We start from the raw sequence: 18,851 nt of genomic DNA, 5'->3' as shown, positions 1-18,851 counted from the left end.
GGCGCCCCGCGGCCGAGCCCCCGCCGCGCCGTCAGCGTCTGCGAGTCGCTGGACTTGCAGGGCGTCCCCGCCGTCCAGGCCGCGCTCGGCGCCGCGCAGCAGCAGCGCCGGCGGCCCAAGAGCTTCTGCGCGGCGGGGAACGGGCTGCCTGGGGCGCTGCTGCCGCCGCCGCCCCCCGCCCGCGCCCGCGGCGGCCTCCTGGACCTGCTCCGGCTGCGCTCGCCCCGCAGGCAGAGCCCCGAGGACGAGAGCGACGGCCCCGATGAGGCGCAGCGCCCGCGCCCCAGCAGCATGACCTTCCTCCCCACCGCCCGGCCGTCGCACCCCACCGAGAGCCCCGGCTTCCTCAGGGGGGGCTCCCTGTGGGGCAGCCGCCGCTGGAACCTCTTCGGGGGCAGTGGCTGGAGCGGCTCCAGCCCCAGGAAGAACTTCAGCTCCCTGCGGAAAAGCTTCAGTTTCCGCCTGCGCCGGGGCCACGAGCTGCGGCGGTCGGAGTCTGGGGGGCTCCTGCGCCCCACGCGCCTCCGCACCAAGAGCGAGGGTGATGCCAGCTCCCTGCACACCTGCCCCAGCAAGCGGGACCTGCTGTACCCGGAGCTGACCAGGGTCGGGGGCCGGCTGCACACCGACCCCGTGCAGACAGGGGGACTCTGGAAACTCCTCACGAGCCGCTTCCGAAGGCGAGAGCGTGGCAGCACCGGCAGCATGTGCCCCAAGGATCCCCATGGCGGTGTTGAGCCTGTCATCCTGGGTGGGGGTCCTCTGCGGGCTCTGGGTAAGTAAGTACAGGGGCAGTGCTGGGCTGGCACGAGCCTCCTGTGCCCACGGGGCCTGTGGCCTGTCCCAGCTGAGGTCCTGGCCTGTGCACTTGCACCGGCTTCTGTCCTGGTGCTCTGCAGGGTTTGCACTGGGCTGCAGTGAGGTTGCTGTGAGTGTTCACAGGGTCGTGTCATACTCCAGTGTCCTGGGCACTGCCATCGTGCTGGAGCAGTCGTGGTGTGGCTGCTTGGGAGGATGTGCTCTGGGGTCTGGTTCCCTTGCTGGCCACATACCTGGAAATCAAGCATGTGTGTCGCATGTCCTGCTTGCCCTGGTGGTGTCCCAGCAAGGGCAGGGTGGGCTGAGCCTCCCTGCCCTTGCCCCACAACATCGGTGGAATGGGGAGAGGAGTGCTGTTGGTGGGCTCCCAGGCAAGTGAGACTGTTTGGGGGCGGTTGTCAGAGCAGAGGTGTGAAGCAGCACAGGGGGTTGGGGAGCCCTGCACACCCCTCTTGTGAGCGGCTCCCTGGTGCCAGGCCTCATCTGGGCGATGCTCAGCCAGAGCCATCCCTGGCAAGGTCCTCCACTGGGGCCGAGTGGAGGCCACGTGTTTGGGAGCACAGGGACCCTCATCGGGTATGGGGCAGCCTGCAGAAAGCAGGTGTGGCATTACCAGTGATGGGACAGAGGGACAGAACACCCACGGGGTTGGGCATTCAGCTGGCACTGGCAGCTGAAGCAGCTCTCGGGTGTTTGACTCTCTGATGTTGGTGGGGAGTTCCATGCCGCTGGGGCTGTGTGGGGCCTCAGCTGGGGCTGTGCTGGTTGTGCCTCTGTGCCCTGTCCCCTTCCCAGCCCTGTGGAAGGAGCTGCAGGCGAGCCCCGTGGCCTGGCAGGCTGGGAGGCGACAGCAGCGTCCACGGCTTTTTAAGGCATGGAACGCATGGAGCTGGGGGCTGGGCCAGGCCCCGCCGCCCGCTCCCGGGGGGCCTCGCTGGGTTCCATTGCTCTGCTCTGCATCTGGGTGTTGTGGAGGCAGTTCTCTGCTTGGCTTAGGTGCCAGAGGGATGTCTTAGGGCTGGCGGGCTCTCCAGGGAACCCACATGCTCCCGAGGTACCTGATTGCTCCTGGGGCAGTGGCTGTCCAGGACAGCGTTGTGCCCAGACGTTCCCCAGGAGGGCTGGGCCACAGGTACCAGCACAGGAGCAGCGCTGCTCAGGGGGCTCCATCCTCTAGCCCCCTCTGTCTTTCAGGTTCACTGTGCTCCAGGGAGGGGTTCTGGAGGCTCCGGTGGGTGCAGGGGCTGCCCGTGCACCACGAGGCAAAGGCCGGGATGCTGCTGCGCTCCGGGGGTTCCGGTGCTGGCAGGGCAGCCCGGGCTGTGTGCCGGTGCCGGCTGGGTGGCGGGAGGTTCCCAGGAGAGGGGAGGCTGCGCTCATGGCTGGGGAATGTGGGTGTATGCGGGCAGGGAGGGCCGGGCCCTGCCCCTGCAGCGGGGGGCCTGTTCCTGCTTGCTGCTTCCAGTGGGAGCTGCGCCAGCAGCAGCCGGCCCGGCGGCCGCATTCCCAGAGAAGCAGCTGAGGTTGAGCACTTGGTTGGCGTCCTCGCCTCTCACCTGGCTCCTCCATGAGACAGGTCGGAGCTCCCTTTGGATCCATCTTTGGGATACCCTACTGAGGCTTCTGTGGGAAGTGGTGTGGGGGGCTTGGGGCCTCTGCAGCAGTGAGTGACCAGCCAGCTCATGCAGGACCACTGCTTGTTGCATGGATCAGCGTTTGCCACCGTGGCTCGTGCTGGAGGCAGAGGCTCAGGGATGACCTCTCCAGGCTGCCATCGGCAGTGTGGCAGAGCTCACACCAGGTTTTGTCGCACTGAGAACATCATTCATTACCCTCCTGGTACCTGCACAGTCCCTCTGCCCACCAACCTGTGTCCTCCTGGGGACAGTGAGGTGTGAAGGTGAGGCAGTGGTGAAGTCTGCACAGCAAAGTAGCTGCTGCTTGTCCTCTCTTGTGCCCCATCTCCCCATCGTCTCTCTGCTTGGAACGTTGGTCCATGGCTTCCTCCAGTGGGAGCTGTGGGCCTCTGAGCCAGGGCTGGAGGGGCACAGCCTTAGTGCTGCTCCGACGGGGCTGCTCAGGAGGTCTCTGCCCCATTCCCATTCCAGTCTTGCAGGCCGATGGTGTTCCAAACACCCTCTTGACATCCCACAAACTTTGATGCTCTGTGTGGGCGCTGCCCACCTTGCCCTGGGAAAGCTACTGGTGCAGCCCCAACTTGCCCTCCTGGGGGGTGCAGCTGCAGCTGCGGTTATCAGCACTTGGAATAGCTGGATGTAGGAGTCCCGGCAGAGAGCCAAGCCAGCACTCTCTCTGTTTCCAGAACCTGGAGTGGTTTGTTTACAACACGCTGTGATACCCACCCAGCCCCACACTCTTCATCCAGACATACCCACAAGAGCCAGGGGGATGCACCCAAGTGCTGCTCCCAGCCCTGGAGGGGTTCGGCTGGGATTGAGCACGCAGAGAGGTGATGGGGGATTTTAGGGTTTGTTACCCAAAAAAGATGTAAAGAGCTGATCCTTGTGTAATGGGCAAGGGAGGGCAACAGCCGTTAGGATTAGGGAGCAAAGTCGACACAGAGTGCGGCCAGCTTGGACTGACCCAGGTGATCGTGGTCAGTGGTTCAGAGCGTTTCTAGGTATCCAGGTGTTGGCTGGTGCCATGCCAAAGAGGCTCTCTAATTGGCATGGTCTTGGGAAAACTGGACTGTTTTTGAATTGGAGTTGTCCCTGTGCATAGAGGGTCTGTGTGATGGGTACAGCATCTCTGATGGCTCAGGAAGCATTCCTCACCTGAGGGAACAGCATGGAGCTGTGTCAGGGAGGTTTAGGTTGGATTTCAGGAAAAAGTGCTTCCCCCAGAGGGTGGTTGGGCACTGAGCAGGCTCCCCAGGGAATGGTCACGGCCCCAAGGCTGCCATTGCTCAGGGAGCATTTGGACAATGCTCTCGGGCACAGGGTGGGATTGTTGGGGTGTCTTTGCAGGGCCAGGGGTGGGGCTTAATGATCCTTGTGGGTCTCTTCCAGCTCAAGATACTCCATGATTCTGTGATCACAGCCGTGTCCCCTCTCCCAGAGAGATGCCCTGCTTTTTGAGGTTCTTTAAGGTACCTCCCTTTACTCTCCTGTGTGGAGTATTGATGTGCAGGGCATGTGAGGGAAGGCGTCTGAGAGAAGACGGGGCTGTTTTCTCATGGATTGGGTGAAGTTTGTGTAGAGAGTTGGGTAGGTCATGATAAATATCACCTCGTGTTGGTACTTGCCTTCGTTGAGCTGGGAGTGTTGGTGAGAGGCAGAGGTGTCATGGTGGGGTTAGAGATGCCTTGGATGCTGAGGCCAGTCTGGTGTCCGCAGTTTGGAAAAGCTTGAGAGTTCTGGAAGGTGTCAGGGAGGGAGCTGTTGGGACAATACTCTGGAAGGCTCAGTTCCTAGGACGAGGCCAGAGGGTGTGCGGTGAGTGCAGAGGTGGCTGACTGCAGTCACTGGCAGCCTTAGGGAGAGGGAACCCTGTGCCTTCGGTGTTCACCTGCTAGCGCTCGTGAGGTTGCACGAGGAGCCGAGGTCAGGCACATTGGGAACAGGTTTGTGCTGGCGAGGTAGATCCCCACGGAGTGCTGTGATGGGAGGTTGTGAGTACCTGTCTCTCTCTGTCACACTCTGCTGGGTTTTCCCTTCCAGCAGACCCTGTCCCACCATCACAGCAGGGTTTGGTCTGGGTCTTTGACAGTGTTCGGGTGGGGGCTGAAGAGCAGCAGGTGCCGAGAGGTTGAACTGCCTGGATCTTCCAGAGTCTGCACTGACCTCAGAGCACAGTGACACCAGCTGCTGCTGCCTGTGGTGTGGTGACGAAGCAATGGTGGCAGTTCCTAAGCGTGCCCTTTCCCAGAGAGACACAGAATTGTCTTTCTGTTGTTGCTGCAGAGTGTTTAAAGCTCTACTGAGATAATCCTTCCAAGATCATGTCCTTCAGTGGGTTCCTGTGCTAGCTCAGTGCTGACTGGAACGCTGCTATGCCTGTGCTGGTCCTTGACCTGGAGAAATCCCCATCCTGCCAGCATTGCTGGGGCAGAGGCTTTATCAGCCTGGCCTGGAAGGGGTGGCTGTGCCCAGGAAGGGTAGCTGTGCCTAGGCACGCTGCCTCTGCCTGCCTTTGATCTGTGTGTGGGCTCAGGTGGGTCCGTTTGTGTGGCCACAGCGGTGGCCACGAGTGGCCTTGGTTTGTGTGGCCTCTGCTGTGTTTGCACAGCCTCTGACCTGGTTTCAAGGCTGGGTTTAGTGTCCAGGGTTGCAGTGTCCAAGGGAGTTCCACCATGGCTTGGATAATGAGTTGGTTAATTATTAGTTGCTGTGTGGGGAGACCACATGTGTCTGGCACTGGCGCTTCTGGAGCACAGGGTAGATGAACCTGCTGTGCATCATCCCGTGGAGGGAGCATCTGGGGTGAGAAGTTGAATTTGGCTGGCCAGCCCCTTTCTCCTCCCAGCTACCCTGCAGCATGAGGGTGCTGAGAGCTGTGGGTCTGTGGCTGAACCCCCTCCAAGCTGTCTTCAGGGCACAGGGAGCTGCGGTGTCCGAGCTCTGTGATGGAGGGTGTTGATCCTGCCTCCTCGGTGCATGCCACTGCTGTGCCACAGCTGGGGTCTGGTCTGTAGGTCCTGAAGGTGGCCAGGATGACCAGCTGACCAAGGGACATCAGCTACAGAGTGCCTCCTTTATGTCCCTGTCTGCTTCTCTGCATGGCAGAGGCTCTGCCCACCCCAGAATTGCCAGCTCTCCCAAATTTCCACCTTCTGCAGTACAGCTGCCTATGCCAGGAAGTCTCCATCAACAGAAGCTTCTGGGGAGTAACAGAATTGGCCTGAATCTCCTTTTCCCAGGCCAGTCTGGACTGATCTCCTCTTGTGTGGTTGTGTCATGGAGCGAAGGATACTGTTGGGCTGTGCTGAAGCTCTTGGTGTGACAGTGGTTCCCTGAGCCCACTGCTTCTGCTTTGGAGGTCAGGTACACCTGGGGAAGGCACTGAACTGCAGCACGGACAGCCTGGTCACTTCTGTGTGATGAAATAACAAAGAGAAGATGCAGGAAGAGTGAGCAGGTGTATTTTCATCTGGAATTGTGCAGCCAGTCCAGCAGTGAAGCTGATCCAGTATATCGTGACTCCCTGATGCTACATGAGATCAGTCCCTGGAGGTGTCTCCTGCTGGAGGCAATCCCTGCTGAGCGAGCTGGCAGCGGGGCCCAGGTGCTGTGGGAAGGGGCTCCGAGTGCTCACCTCCCTGCCGGGATTGTGGGTGGTGCCTCAGCCCCGTCAGGTTGCCGGTGCCTCGCTGTGTGCTTCCACATGGTTACAGCTGCCCCCAGGAGACAATGGGGATCGCGTGCCTGTTCAGTGGGGAGCGGTGCCTGTGGACTGGGCACCCCCCTGGCTCAGCATGTGGGTGGGGAGGGTCTGGGGGCCCGGAGGGAAGTGCGGAAGGTCTGGCAGCCCCAGAGGGAACGGTGCTGTTTGAAGTGGGCTCCAAATCAGTCTGCTACTGCAGACTTGGACCTTTCCTGCTGCTCTGGTGTGTAATAGCTGCAGCAACACACAGGGTGTACAATGTCACACTGACAGGGTTCGTAGCCGTGAGTGCAGGGACTTGCCATGTTCTGCATTTTGACAACCAAGGATGAACACTGGTATGGACAGAGCTGACATCCGGGTCACGTCACTGGTTTTCAGCAGCCAGCTGCTTGGTCTGTGGTTGTTTTGGGTTGAGTAACTGCTCGTGAGGTGCCCTTTGGCAGCTCTGTGGGTGTGATCTGTGCCCGCCCGCACACGCTGCTGCGGGAGCTGATGGCGGAGGAGGGAAGCAAGTGCAAGAAATCGGGGCGGGGGGAGGGGGTGGGAGAAGGCTCCATGCTGGGGATGTCTGAGATCTGGGTGATAGAGCCATCCCTGCGAGCATGGGTGCAGGCAGCTGCAGGACACAGGGCCCAGGTGATGTGAGAAATACCTTTGGGTTTGTGGATGGCTCATCTGCACATATGTGGTTCCCCCACCTGTTGGGGTGGTGTGTATGTGTTGTGTGTGTCCCTTGTGTGGTGAGAGAAGGGTGATTGGCATGTTCTGGGGCAGAGCAGGGGGTGTAAAAAGGACCAGGGAACACTTAAAGTGACAGACTGTAAGTTATGCAGTTGTGGCAGGGACCCCAGCCTGACATGTGGAAGTGGATTGTGCTCCAAACCCTCAGGCCTTCCCAGACTGGCTGATAGTCACAGAATCACAGAATCCCTGAGGCTGGAAAAGGCCTCTCAGACCATCCAGTCCAACCATTCCCCCGGCAGTGCCAAGACCACCACCAACCCATGTCCCTAGGTGCCACATCCACATGGCTTTTAAATCCCTCCAGGAATGGTGACCCTGCCACTGTCCTGGGCAGCCTGTGCCAGGACTGGACAGCTGATTCAGGGAAAAAATATTCCCAGTATCAAACCTAAACCTCCCTTGGTGCAACTTGAGGCCATTTCCTCTTGTCCTGTCATGTCTTGATGGCCTAGAGTACCTTGTCCAGGTGGTGGGTGGGAAGCTTCACCGCATGCCTCAGGGTGCAGACAGAGGGCACGTGCCTGCTCCAGAGTGTGGACATGAATGGCCTCTTTGCCTCCCAGGCACTGCCCTCTTCATCCTTAATCAATCTGCAGGAGGAAGCTGCCTCCTGCTCAGCTGATGAGGCAGGAGAGAGGTGGGGGCAGTGCATGAGTGGTGCTCCAGACAGGTGTTCAGAGTCATGGTCCTGAACAAGAGGTGTGTCTGTTCACCAAGGTGGTACTCAGATGAAGGGTTGGTGTGTGCAGGTCTGGCCCAGGGTAGCAGGGGCACACAGGGGTCTTCTGCTCCTGACACCTGTGACCTTGGCTCCAGAAGGGGCCTCAGAGGGACCACGCTCCTCCAAGATGTGCATCTCAGTAACTTCCAGGTGATTGTGAAGGAATGGAGATTCCAGCTGCACTGTGTAAAGTGGTGCTTGCACCCTGGCATGGTGCTGAGTGGAGACAGTGTGGGTGCAGGCAGTGTGCTGGGCCGTGCCGGGACCCTTGGGCCGTGCCGGGACCCCTGGGCTGTTGATGCCACATGTGCCGGGTGGGTAACCAGGACCAGTCGGTGGCCTGGGCTGACATTCAGGCTTGGCAGGTGCTGGAGCAGGCGGACAGATGTGCAGGCTGTGCCTGGTGTTCAGTGGGAGTGAGGAGCTGGGTGAATTGTGTGGCTGAGCACAGTCCTGTTGGCCTTGTGGTGTCAGTGTTTATTTGTGTTGAGGTTTACTCAGGGGCCTTCTCAGCAAGTCAAAAATTGAAGTGTTGCAAACAAACTCTTGAACCTGGGTTAAAAACCAAGCAAGGATCTGTTGGGACAGTTGGTGCAGGAGGCAGCTCTTGGGGCAGCTTGTCGTGGTCATCCTTGAGCAGATCCAGAGAGAGCCCAGCCTGCCCTCTCCAGGGCTCTCCCTGCCTCTCCTCCTTCCCAAGGCCGATCACTGGGTGTGTGTGTCTTGTGCTCCACTCAGAACCTGCCAAAAACCTGCTGTGTGTAGTGAAACAGCACGAGTGTGTGCTGCCTGCTCCCATCAGGGAATGCTGGGGACAGAGGAGGCCTGGATGGTGCTTTATCTGTCGCATTACCTGCCAAAGAGGCTGAGCGGGGCAGAAGTCCCAAGTGGAGGTGACAGCTTTTTTTACACCCAGTGATGTGGTTGGAAATACAGGTGTGCTGTTACCTTTTGGAAAGGGCTCAAGAATGTATCATTTTCCTTGTGACTGATGAATTGTTTTAATAAAAAAATTACCTCTGCCTAAAAAAGGAAAGGGCAGGTGAAAGACACCACGGAGAAACAATTCCTCAGGATGGCTATAAATAACCTGGTGTTCCTGCAGCAGACGTGGGGATTATTTGTCTGTAGCTCCTGGAAAAGGAGTGTTCCTAAATCAGCCATGGAAGGTAAACTCCAGGTAGGAGCACCATGTTCTCACCTTCCTTGAACGTGGTGGATGAGTGTGTTGTGGCCTGTGGGTGCTGGTGGCTGCACAAAACTGGGACAAGGGCACAGTGCCGGGTTATGGTTTGTCACCTCGTGCTCTCTGAGCAGCTTAGGCAGCCCTCTGGCCGTGGGAGGAGGACAGGGCTCTCCTCCATGGCTTTGGGCTGCCCAGTGAGGTGAGAGAGGTGAGATGAAGCTTCAGCCTGGAGATGGAGGAAGGGCTGCTGCTGTTGTGTGTCTAACCTCCCCTAAGGAGTTATGAGGGCCAAACATGAGTTGGAGTGAGGGCAGGCGCTGGAGGGCTCTGGCAGGGCTGTGGAGCCCAGTGCTGCCCCAAAACAAGACAGATGCTCTGAGGGCTGGAGCCCCTCAGCTCTGGAGCCAGACTGGGAGAGCTGGGGGTGTTCACCTGGAGAAGGCTCCAGGGAGAGCTCAGAGCCCCTTGCAGGGCCTAAAGGGGCTCCAGGAGAGCTGGGGACAAGGCATGGAGGGACAGGACACAGGGAATGGCTTCCCACGCCCGGAAGGCAGGGATGGATGGGATAGTGGAAAGGAATTCCTGGCTGGGAGGGTGGTCTGGGGACTTCTGGAGCAGGCACTAGGAGTTGTGGTTGTGGGGTTAGAGCTGCTGGGGCAGGTCTGGAGCCACCCTCCCTGTGGCCTTGGGTGACACTGCCCAGGTCATCGTGTTTGATTGCTGCCCACTTTTGGGTCTGGATTTGAGCTTCCCTTCTGAGCCCATCTGAGATTCCCATTCCTGCAATAGTCTGTGGCCACAGATTTGGCAGGTTTATTACAGGCTTCTGAAGATGCAGAGCTCCCACAGGTTTCTGGTCTCCAAAAATCCTTTCTGTTTGTATGTGATAAACATGCAGGAGGTCCTGCTCCTATGGGTCCTGCCCTGGAGCTGGTGTTGGATGGAAGGTCTGACCTTGCCAAGGCAAGTGAGGGACTCAGATTTGTCAGGAGGGGCTGCTGGCTGCTTCTGGTATTCAAGGTGTCCTCCAGGCTCCTGCTCCTCCTCCAGATGCTCTGTGGCAGGATGGGGGTGTTTCCTCAAGCCATGCCAGATTGCCACAGCCTCTGTAAGCCTATTGCAGCATGCTGCCAATTCCATAATATGCCATAATTAATTGTGTTTGCGTTCAGTCAGGAGCGTGGCTGATATCCTGCCATCAGCTCCACCGCTGCACGGCCTGCGGCATGCTGAGGGCAGGGCTCGGGGTGCTGGCATGGGCCCTCAGTTCCGGGTCTTGTGCAGCCCCAGTGCTCCCCAAAAGGGTATCTGGTCCCTAGGGCTTCCCTTGTCCTCTGTGCCTCAGGGCAGGGGATGCTGAAGGGGTTTTTGTGCTCCTGCAGGGCAGAAGGGAGGGTTCCAGCCAGCAGTGCCCGGCCTCTTTGCTGCCATACTGCCCTTGGCTTGGCTGCTCCTCCCCACCTGGGGCTCCAGCTGCGTGTTGGGTCCTCATGCAGCCCTGTGTCTCTGGATGAGGTAGAAGGGAGGGAAGAACCATAAATCTGCCTGGAGGGAGCAGGGAGAGTGTAGCAGGATCCTTGCTGGGATCTTGAGGGTGACCTGATGGTTTCTCCCCTCTGTCCACAGATTCGTTTGTGAACAGCCAGGAATGGACCCTGAGTCGCTCAGTGCCTGAGCTGAAGGTGGTGAGTACTCGTGGCTTGTGCCTGGGATACCCCTGGTTCCCCAAACCCTCAAGAAAATCCTGCATTTTCACGTGGCCTGGTGGAAACACACGGAGACTTCAGCCTCCGAAGGGAGGGAGGAGCTGGAGCTGCTGCCATACCAGGGAAGGACTGGGGTTTCTCGGCAGCTTGCCCTGGTAGGGGTGAGCCAGAGGTTGTTGATCTGGGAGAGCACTTGGATGTGAAGGTGAAAAGGCACCATTTGAGCTGCTCAGCCTCCCTGCTGGCCCTGGCAGAGCCGTGATACCTGTCTGGGTGCTGCTGCTCAAGCTGGTGCAGCAGAAGCAGGTGTGGATCCCAGGTGGTGATTTGGGTACGTGTCCCTGGTGGTCACCCCCAGAGCAGCCATCCTGGCATGGGACATGTCACTGCTCCGTCACAGGCTCACTGATCTCAGCTCTGCACTGGCGCTTCCCCCGCCTCTGCCGAGGTGTCCTTGCCCTGGAGGGCTGCTGCAGGATGACAGCAGCTCTGTTCTGCCAAACCGAGGGGCTGGGGCTCCCCGGGTCTGTCAGCGCAGGGCGGGTTTCCCCTGGACTCGCCATTGCGAGGCTCCCCCAGCTCCCTGTGGGGTGTGGTCTCTGTGGTCAGGGGGCTGCCCCCACCCCCTTGCCCCTGGCACAGCCCCTCCAAGTGGGACAGGGTCAGTGTTGCGGGCTCCGGGGTGGCCAGGAGGTGATGTTGGGGTGAACAGGATGCTGCAGGTGCTTCAGTGATCGATTCCTCCCTCTGCTCTTCCTGCGCTCTCTGTGCCAGCCCTCAGTGCCCTTTGCAGGCTCCTGGCGTGTGCCCTTCAGCTCTTTCTCCCTTCAGTTTTTGCAAGATTAACTTTTTTCAGTATTAGTCCAAGAAACAAAAGAACAAAAGTCTTCTTGCAAAACGTTCCAGCACCATCCTGAGAATCAAACCAAACTTTGAATATTCATTTGTTAGTTTACCTGTGAAATGCATTTTAAAAAATGTTCTCACAGATGTTTGGGTGTTGCCACCTGATGTTGAGGCTCTGCAAGGCTGCAGAGCTGTGCTGCCAGCTAAACCATCCCAAAGCTTTTAGTTCTTCCTCAAGTAGCACAGCCCTTTCCCCAGGTTTTGCATGACCTCTGGGGATCTCTGTTGCTCCGGGGTTTCATCCAACCAAAGCAGCTCTTCTAAAAGCCTTGAGACCTTTCGGAGTCCTAGTTTAGAGTGACAGAGCCATTTGGGTTGGAAAAGCCTTTGGAGATTGTTGAGTCCAGCTGCTTCCCCAGCACTCCCAAGGCCATCACTGACTGTGTCCCCAGGTGCCGCTTCCACACAGCTTTTAAATTCCCCCAGGGGTAGGGATTCCACCCCCGCCATGGACAGCCTGTGCCAGGGCAGGACAGGCCTTTCCAGGAAGGAATGTTCCCAATATCCACCCTGACCCTTGCCCTGGCCCAGCCTGAGGCCTTTCCCTCTTGTTCTGTCCTTTGTTCCTGGGAGCAGAGCCTGACCCCCCCGGCTGCCCCCTCCTGTCAGGGAGTTGTGCAGAGCCACAAGGTCCCCCCTGAGCCTCCTTTGCTCCAGGCTGAGCCCCTTTCCCAGCTCCCTCAGCCGCTCCTGGGGCTCCAGCACCTTCCCAGCTCCGTTCTCTTCTCTGGACATGCTCCAGCCCCTCCAGGTCTTTCTTGTTGTGAGGGGCCTGACACTGTCCCAGCAAGAAACATTGCCAGGCTTCACTCCCTTCCCATTTTCAAGCAGCTCTGTGTCCTCTGTCTCTCCTGCAGGAGTTGAGGGTCTTGCTGCTCTCCCTGCTTGTTCCCAAGCATTCAGGATACTTCCTCCAAGGTTTTTGAATAATTTCATGTATTGAAGATATGTTCAGCAGTTTTCCCTCACTCAGTTTTCTCCCAAAGCTCCCTCCCAGTGCTGCAGGCCAGGAGGAGGCTGTGACCGAGCAGTTCTTGCAGAGGGGCACTGACGGTGCCTCCTGGCAGGACTCGTCCCCTGCACCTGGCACTCGGCAGTGCCAGCACAGTGCTGACTGTGTTCCCGCATTCTCCCAAAAATCATGGAGCAGAGGTTCCCACAGTGCTTACACACCTTGTTTGGCTCCAGTCTGGTGTCTCTCAGGGGCTGTGTTCCTCAGGATTGTCAGTTCTGTGGCTGGTTTGAAGCTCCAGGTGAGCTCGAGGACATGGCAGAGCAGCAGGATTTTGGTGAGATGCAGGTCAGGGTTTGTACTATGTGCAGACAAAATGTAACTGCAGCCTCCATCCCAGTGTTAGAGCTAAATGCTGTTGGAGTGTTTATCTGTGGCGTGGCATGGCACCCTCGCTGCTGGGCAGCCTCGGGAACCACTCCATTGGCACAGGAGCCATGGCCAACCTGGCACTGAACCCCTGAGCTGCCTGCCCAGAGCTGGGCTCTCCAGAGTTTCTTCCATGGAGCCTGCTTTAGTACTCCCACCTGGAGTGCTGTGTCCATGTCAGGGGCTCCCAACAAAACAAAGACATTGACCTGGAGTGAGTCCAGAGGAGGCCATGGAGCTGCTCTGAGGGCTGGAGCCCCTCTGGAGCCAGGCTGGGAGAGCTGGGGGTGTTCAGCCTGGAGAAGAGAAGGTTCTGGAGACCTTAGAGCCCCTTCCAGTGGGTTGCAGCCCAGCCCATGTTCTCTGTGCTGTCAGCTGTCTGAACGTGCTGTCGGGATCTGTAGTTGCTGTGGCAGGTGACGGATGTGGCAGCGGTGGGAGCCCATTGGTCGGCGCTCCCTGCTCCTGCCGCACGCTGGCTCCACTGGCACAGGCGGAATTGGCAAACAGGGCGGTGTCCTGCGCTCGGTAGCATGGTCTGTGACACCAGGACGCCAGAATGCCGGCGGCCACAGGGCTGGTGCCTCTCTGCTTCTCACTGGGGGCGTGTGGATGGCCCAGGGCAGGACCCTTGGCAGGACCCAGAGCAGCAGGAGTGTTTGAGCGCCTGGCGGAGAGCTGGAGAACCTGCCTGGTGGTGACTCACTTGCCAAGCTCATCCCAGTGCCTGGAAAAGTTTGGCTGTAAACTTCCGTGGCAGCAGAGGCAGCTTTAATGTTCGTAGCCACTCCTCACCCTATGTCTTCGGCACTGGTGTGGCCATGTGAGTGCAGCTGTACAGAATCACAGAACCATTCAGGCTGGAAAAGCCCTCTAAGATCATCAAGTCCAGCCATCAACCAGCACTGCCACCATGTTCACCACTAAGCTATATCCTCAAGTGCCACATCCACATTTTTTTAACACTTCCAGGGATTCAGCTGAAGGTGACCCCTTCCCTTTTTGTGGAAAAATTTACCTGATACCCGCCCTAAACCTCCCCTGACGCAATTTGAGGATGTTTCCTCTTGTCCTGTCATTAGTAACTTGGGAGCAGAGCCCAATACCCCCCCGGCTGCCCCCTCCTGTCAGGGACTTGTGCAGAGCCACAAGGTCCCCCCTGAGCTCCTTTTCTCCAGGCTGAGCCCCTTTCCCAGCTCCCTCAGCTGATTTTCATCAGACTTGTGCTCCAGACTCTTCAGTACAGACCTGGTCCCACAATGAAGCAGCATTAAATGGTCAGGAAGACACTGACAATGGGCAGAGCTGGGCTCTCTGACTAACCCATCCCGGGACACCCACCTGCATTTCATAGCAAATCTGAGGGTGCTGCAGTCAGATGTGCTTCTGCCCAATTAAATTGAGGGCTCAGTAGCTTTGTCCTTCAGTTTGGTTGAACACTGGTGCTGGGTGTTCCCGTGTGGGTGGCACCATCGTGCTGGGAGGTGCACGTAGTGCTGCCGTGGTGCTGGAGCCTCAGGCATGAGCACATGCTGGGCCTGTACCCGACGTGTAGCTGGTCTCTGCTCCCCTTCTACTGGCAGCTGCTGTCCAGAGCTGCAACACCCCAAAGCTGGGGATGTGTGGGCTGGGAGAAGAGGTTTTTCTCCTCCTGAGTTGACTTGGGATGGCAGGTGTTCCCTGAGGAGCAGAAGGGCTGTGGGAAGAGCTGATGTGGCTCTGGCAGGGCTGTGCCTGTTCAGTTGAGGATGAGAGTACCCACTGCCCTCTGTCCAGGTGGCTGCACCCCAGTCTCGGCTGCTCTCTGCCCAACTGAGCCCAGTCAGTGTCCCCTGGCCTCCCACCGAGCACTGGGCTGGGTCACACCATTCCCGTGTCCTCTGAGGGACACCTCTGCCTCTTATCAGCATGTGCCCAGGCACTGGTGGTGTCACCTCACGGGGGTGGCCTTGTGTACAGGAACACGTGCTGGGCACATGGCTGACACGTGTGTCTGTTCCAGGGCATCGTGGGGAACCTGTCCAGTGGCAAGTCGGCCCTGGTGCACCGCTACCTGACCGGCACCTACGTGCAGGAGGAGTCTCCAGAGGGTAAGGTCTGGTTCCCAGGGTGCCTGGGGATGGGCTGGGTGCTCACTCCTCTCCGTGGTGCTGAAGGTGATCCCGGTCCCTGCACCTCCTTCACCACTGCTGTGGGGGTCTGCAGCTCCCCTGGCCCTCGTTTGGGGTGTCCCCTGCTTGAACCTCCCTCACTGACCAGCAGCTTTGCTCCCCCAAGGTGGCCGGTTTAAGAAGGAGATTGTGGTGGACGGTCAGAGCTACTTGCTGCTGATTCGAGATGAAGGGGGCCCCCCTGAACTCCAGGTAGGAGACCTGTCCTTCCTGTGGTCCCTCCCCACCCGTCCTGTTGGAGGGACTGGGGGGAGGTGTGTGCTGGCTGAGCCCGGTGTGTGGCTGCCCTTGCTGGCTGCTCCGGGCCCGGGTCCCCAGCTGCTCGTCCCCGCTGTAATCCTGCCGCGTCTCTTCAGTTCGCTGCCTGGGTCGATGCAGTGGTGTTTGTCTTCAGCCTGGAGGATGAGATCAGCTTCCAGACCGTCTACAACTACTACCTGCGGCTCTGCAGCTACCGGAACACGGCGGAGGTGCCGATGGTGCTGGTGGGCACACAGGGTGAGAGCGGTGCCTGGGCTTCCCCCACACCCCCAGCCTCAGGCGGGAGCGCTGGTGCCGTGTCCCGCTGGCCCAAGAGCACGGGGTGCCAGCCCCGTGAGCACATCGGGGATCCTGCTCTCTGAGCCCTGCATGGGGTTGAGGGACGATGCTGAGGCCCCAGCCCAGGGCCCTAAGGCGGGACTTCCTGCTCAGACCATCTCAGCATTCCCAGAGAGAGCTGCCTCATTCCATGGAGTCACTTTCCTTTTGGAAATGGCACAATACCCTGGTGCTGCCTCCCCCAGCTCTGCCAGCCTAGGCAGGAGGGAGCCTGGGGCTGAAGAGTTTTCTGTGTGACAGTAGAGAGCAGGAGCAGGACATGGCTGTTTGGAAAAACTGTCCTGGCAGGACAGTTCCTGAGCACTGTGTGACCTGTTCCTGGCCAGGAAGAAGCTCTGAGGCCAGGAAGACAGGCAGGAGCAGCGGGAGGGAGTCACAGGGGGTCTGCTGCAGACCCTGTATTAAAAGCAGAACAAAGGTGTGAAACTTTGGATATATTAAAGATTGTGGACTGAATTTTAGGACTGAGTGATCTTGGCTCAGGAATGGGGTGGCAGCATGTACTGTGGAGGTGCAGGAGTGGGCCAAGTAATAGGGTCAGTGGCCATTGTTGTCCCAGACACAGAACCAGGTGAGGTCCTAGCCTTGGTAGAGCCACACAACTGTCTGGAGAGCCCGAGGAGGGCTTCCTCACAGTGCAGGTCCCAGTTCTCTGACCCCTCCTGAGAGGGTTGGTTTGCAGCCCCCACTTGTCCCTAGCTTGTCTTCAAGGAGTTGGATTCCTCTTTGGAAGGAAGTTTTTCCAAAACAGGCAAGCACTTGGTGGGTGTCTGGGATACAAATTGAGCCTGTATTTTAGAGCTGTCCAGCAATGCCTTGGTTGTGGGGATGTCCCAGCAGAGTTGACTTTCTTGTTTAACCAGGAGGATTTCTCCCTTGGATTCTTTAACATGTAGGGCTTGGCCATGAGCCCTAAAATGGTGGAGACTGACAAATCCATTTTATTTGGCAGCTAGGGCTGCCTGGCCTTGGTGCCCACACCTCCCAGAGGTGTTCTGCCTCTCTCTACTGAAATGTCGGTGGCTGAGTGGTTTGGGAAATTGAGTCAGGTTCATTTACCAAGATTCATCCATTTTTCTACAAACGTGGGACTTCGTGATCGCAGGCATTTATGGGGCAGTACTGTGGAGGTGGTTCCTCTGTATGGAGAGAGGGAGGGAGGCCAGAAGTGTCGTGGGACCTGTGGATAGGTGGGGCAGGGTCCTTGCCTTTCAACCCCCTGTCCCTTTGGTTTGCAGATGCAATCAGCGCCACCAACCCCCGCGTCATCGACGACTCCCGGGCACGGAAGCTCTCCAACGATCTGAAGCGCTGCACGTACTACGAGACCTGTGCTACCTACGGCCTGAATGTGGAGAGGGTCTTCCAGGACGGTAACTGCAGCCGTGTCAGGGTGTCCGGGCAGGACGGGGCTGCAGTGAGGTCTCACAGAGGGGTTTGTGCTGCCCTGGGCCCGGGGCCTCGGGCACCCACTCGCGTGCGGTGCCACTGCTTTGCACACACAGATCTGGTGCGGGGAGCAGCACACGCTCTGTGTACAGGGGGTGTAAGGACCCCGTGTGTGGCGCGTGGGGGTGCATGAGGGGCCACAGAACAGGGCTGGAAGCACCTTCTGCCACTCTGCAGAGGCTGCCCTGTGGGTGGGGGCTTGTTCCAGAGAGCAGAGAGGCTGCTGGGGACACTTGCACCCCCACAGGGCAGCACAGCAGTCTGTGAGCCTGTGAGGACTTGGGGGGCTGCAGAGAGGGGCTTGGTGGCCTTGGCGTGGAGGAGAGGAGGAGTCACAGCAGGGCTTGGGGGTGCTGGAGTAGGAAAGCAGCACCTAAACAGCTGGATGGGGTAGCTGTAACTCATGGGAACAGTGTGGGAGAGCATTCCTGCTTAGGCTTGGAGGGGGGGTCTGCAACACAGTGATGCTGAGGGGCACAGGGAACCTGCACCATCTCCTGGGAGTTTGCAGTCTGCTTAAATAAACTGTGACCTTGCCCTAAAGGGAATTGTGTGTTCCCTGTAGTGACAGGACAAGGGGAAATGGCTTGAAGCTGATGGGATGAGGTGTTTCTGGAGTGGGTAAGCGATTCTTCCTAGTGAGCACTGGTGGGTCATGATGCAGCTGGTTTGGCATCTGGTGGATCCTGGTGCAGCTGGTTTGGGATCTTGTGGAGTCCTGGCAGTCACAGGCATTGTGAGGACCTTGCCTCACGTGGTAATTCAGTTTCCATCAGACCTTGTCTTTATATGACTTGTTCCACACAAGTCGCCCCCCCCGATCCTGGCAGACCCACCCCGGGCAGGCTGGGAGGGGTGTCCACTTCCCATAGCAGGAGCAGGAAGAGCTGCTTTCAGTGCTGAGGTTGCTTGCTTGCCTGTGCTGTGTGGAGCCTGTGCTGCACCTCTGTTCCCAGAGAGCCCTTCCCTGCCACTGTCCTGGGTCACAACCAGTGGCCACTGACCTTTTTGGGGAGCAGGTCAATGTGCTGGCACGAGAGCTTGAGGGAGTGACCACCCTGCCCCTTGGTGTTCACAGACAGCTCTTCCCACACGCGCACGTGGTGCTGCAGAGTGTGGGGGATGCTCCAAGATGGAGAAACTGGGATCTCCCATCTTCACCAGCTGCACAGGGGGTCTCCAAGAACTGGGTGGCCCTGGCTGTTGTGACACCACAGCTCAGGCAGGAGCAGCAGAGACCCTATTCCTCAGAGCAGGTCCTGGGTGTCCGGTCTGTAGCCTGGAGCTGTGGGTGGTTGAGCTGTGCCGTGTCTGCACTGAGCACGTTGCAGTGTGTACCTGACAGGGTTGAGGCTTTTGTGGTCCAGGCTGTGTCTGGGCAGCCAGGCTGCCGAACAGGGGTCACTTTCTGCTTGCTGGTTTCTTGTGTCCTGGCAGAACTCCCCCTGGAGGCGCTGCTCCCTGTGTGGGAATTGCGCTCCTCCATCCTTCCAAGTCCACAGATGTCACAGTGACTGCTGCTGTGAGAGGATGGGATTTTGGTATTGCCAGGTGTTGGCAGGAGGTGGCCCTGGCACAAGCAGGGACAGTGCCTTGTGTCTTGCCATGTCCTGTCAGCTTCAGGACTCCCTGAGGTGTGCCTGCCCTGAGGGGTGGCTGTCGGTGCCCTCACTGCAGAGGTCCACTGAGGTGGGGGCTGGTATGGAATGTGCCTTCTGCCCTCTTGGCTCCAAAGAGGTCTGGTTAAAGAGCCTTCTTCTCAGGATTGCTCTCACAATTCCTGTGTGCAGAAATCTGGGGTTCAGCAGATGCCAGGACAGTT

General features: G+C 58.5%; 1 protein-coding gene across 2 annotated transcripts in view; it reads left to right on the top strand.

Annotated features, from left to right (window-relative positions):
* The window catches only part of AGAP3 (ArfGAP with GTPase domain, ankyrin repeat and PH domain 3), a 101,438-nt gene that overhangs the window by 20,181 nt on the left and 62,406 nt on the right, over nt 1-18,851 (top strand). For both annotated transcript variants that reach the window (XM_042022261.1, XM_042022260.1), the window contains exons 2-6: nt 10,443-10,501; nt 14,812-14,899; nt 15,087-15,172; nt 15,337-15,478; nt 16,819-16,953. In XM_042022261.1, the coding sequence (XP_041878195.1) occupies nt 15,457-15,478; nt 16,819-16,953 (157 nt within the window). In that variant the 5' untranslated portion in view covers nt 10,443-10,501; nt 14,812-14,899; nt 15,087-15,172; nt 15,337-15,456. The remainder of the gene's footprint in view (nt 1-10,442; nt 10,502-14,811; nt 14,900-15,086; nt 15,173-15,336; nt 15,479-16,818; nt 16,954-18,851) is intronic.

Source organism: Corvus kubaryi, unplaced genomic scaffold, assembly GCF_017639235.1.
Source record: "Corvus kubaryi isolate FWS band 111438036 unplaced genomic scaffold, C.kubaryi_AGA036_p1.0 37193, whole genome shotgun sequence".
Lineage (NCBI taxonomy): Eukaryota > Metazoa > Chordata > Aves > Passeriformes > Corvidae > Corvus > Corvus kubaryi.
The sequence above is the reverse complement of the archived record's forward strand: the minus strand, read 5'-3'. Positions and strand labels throughout refer to the sequence as shown.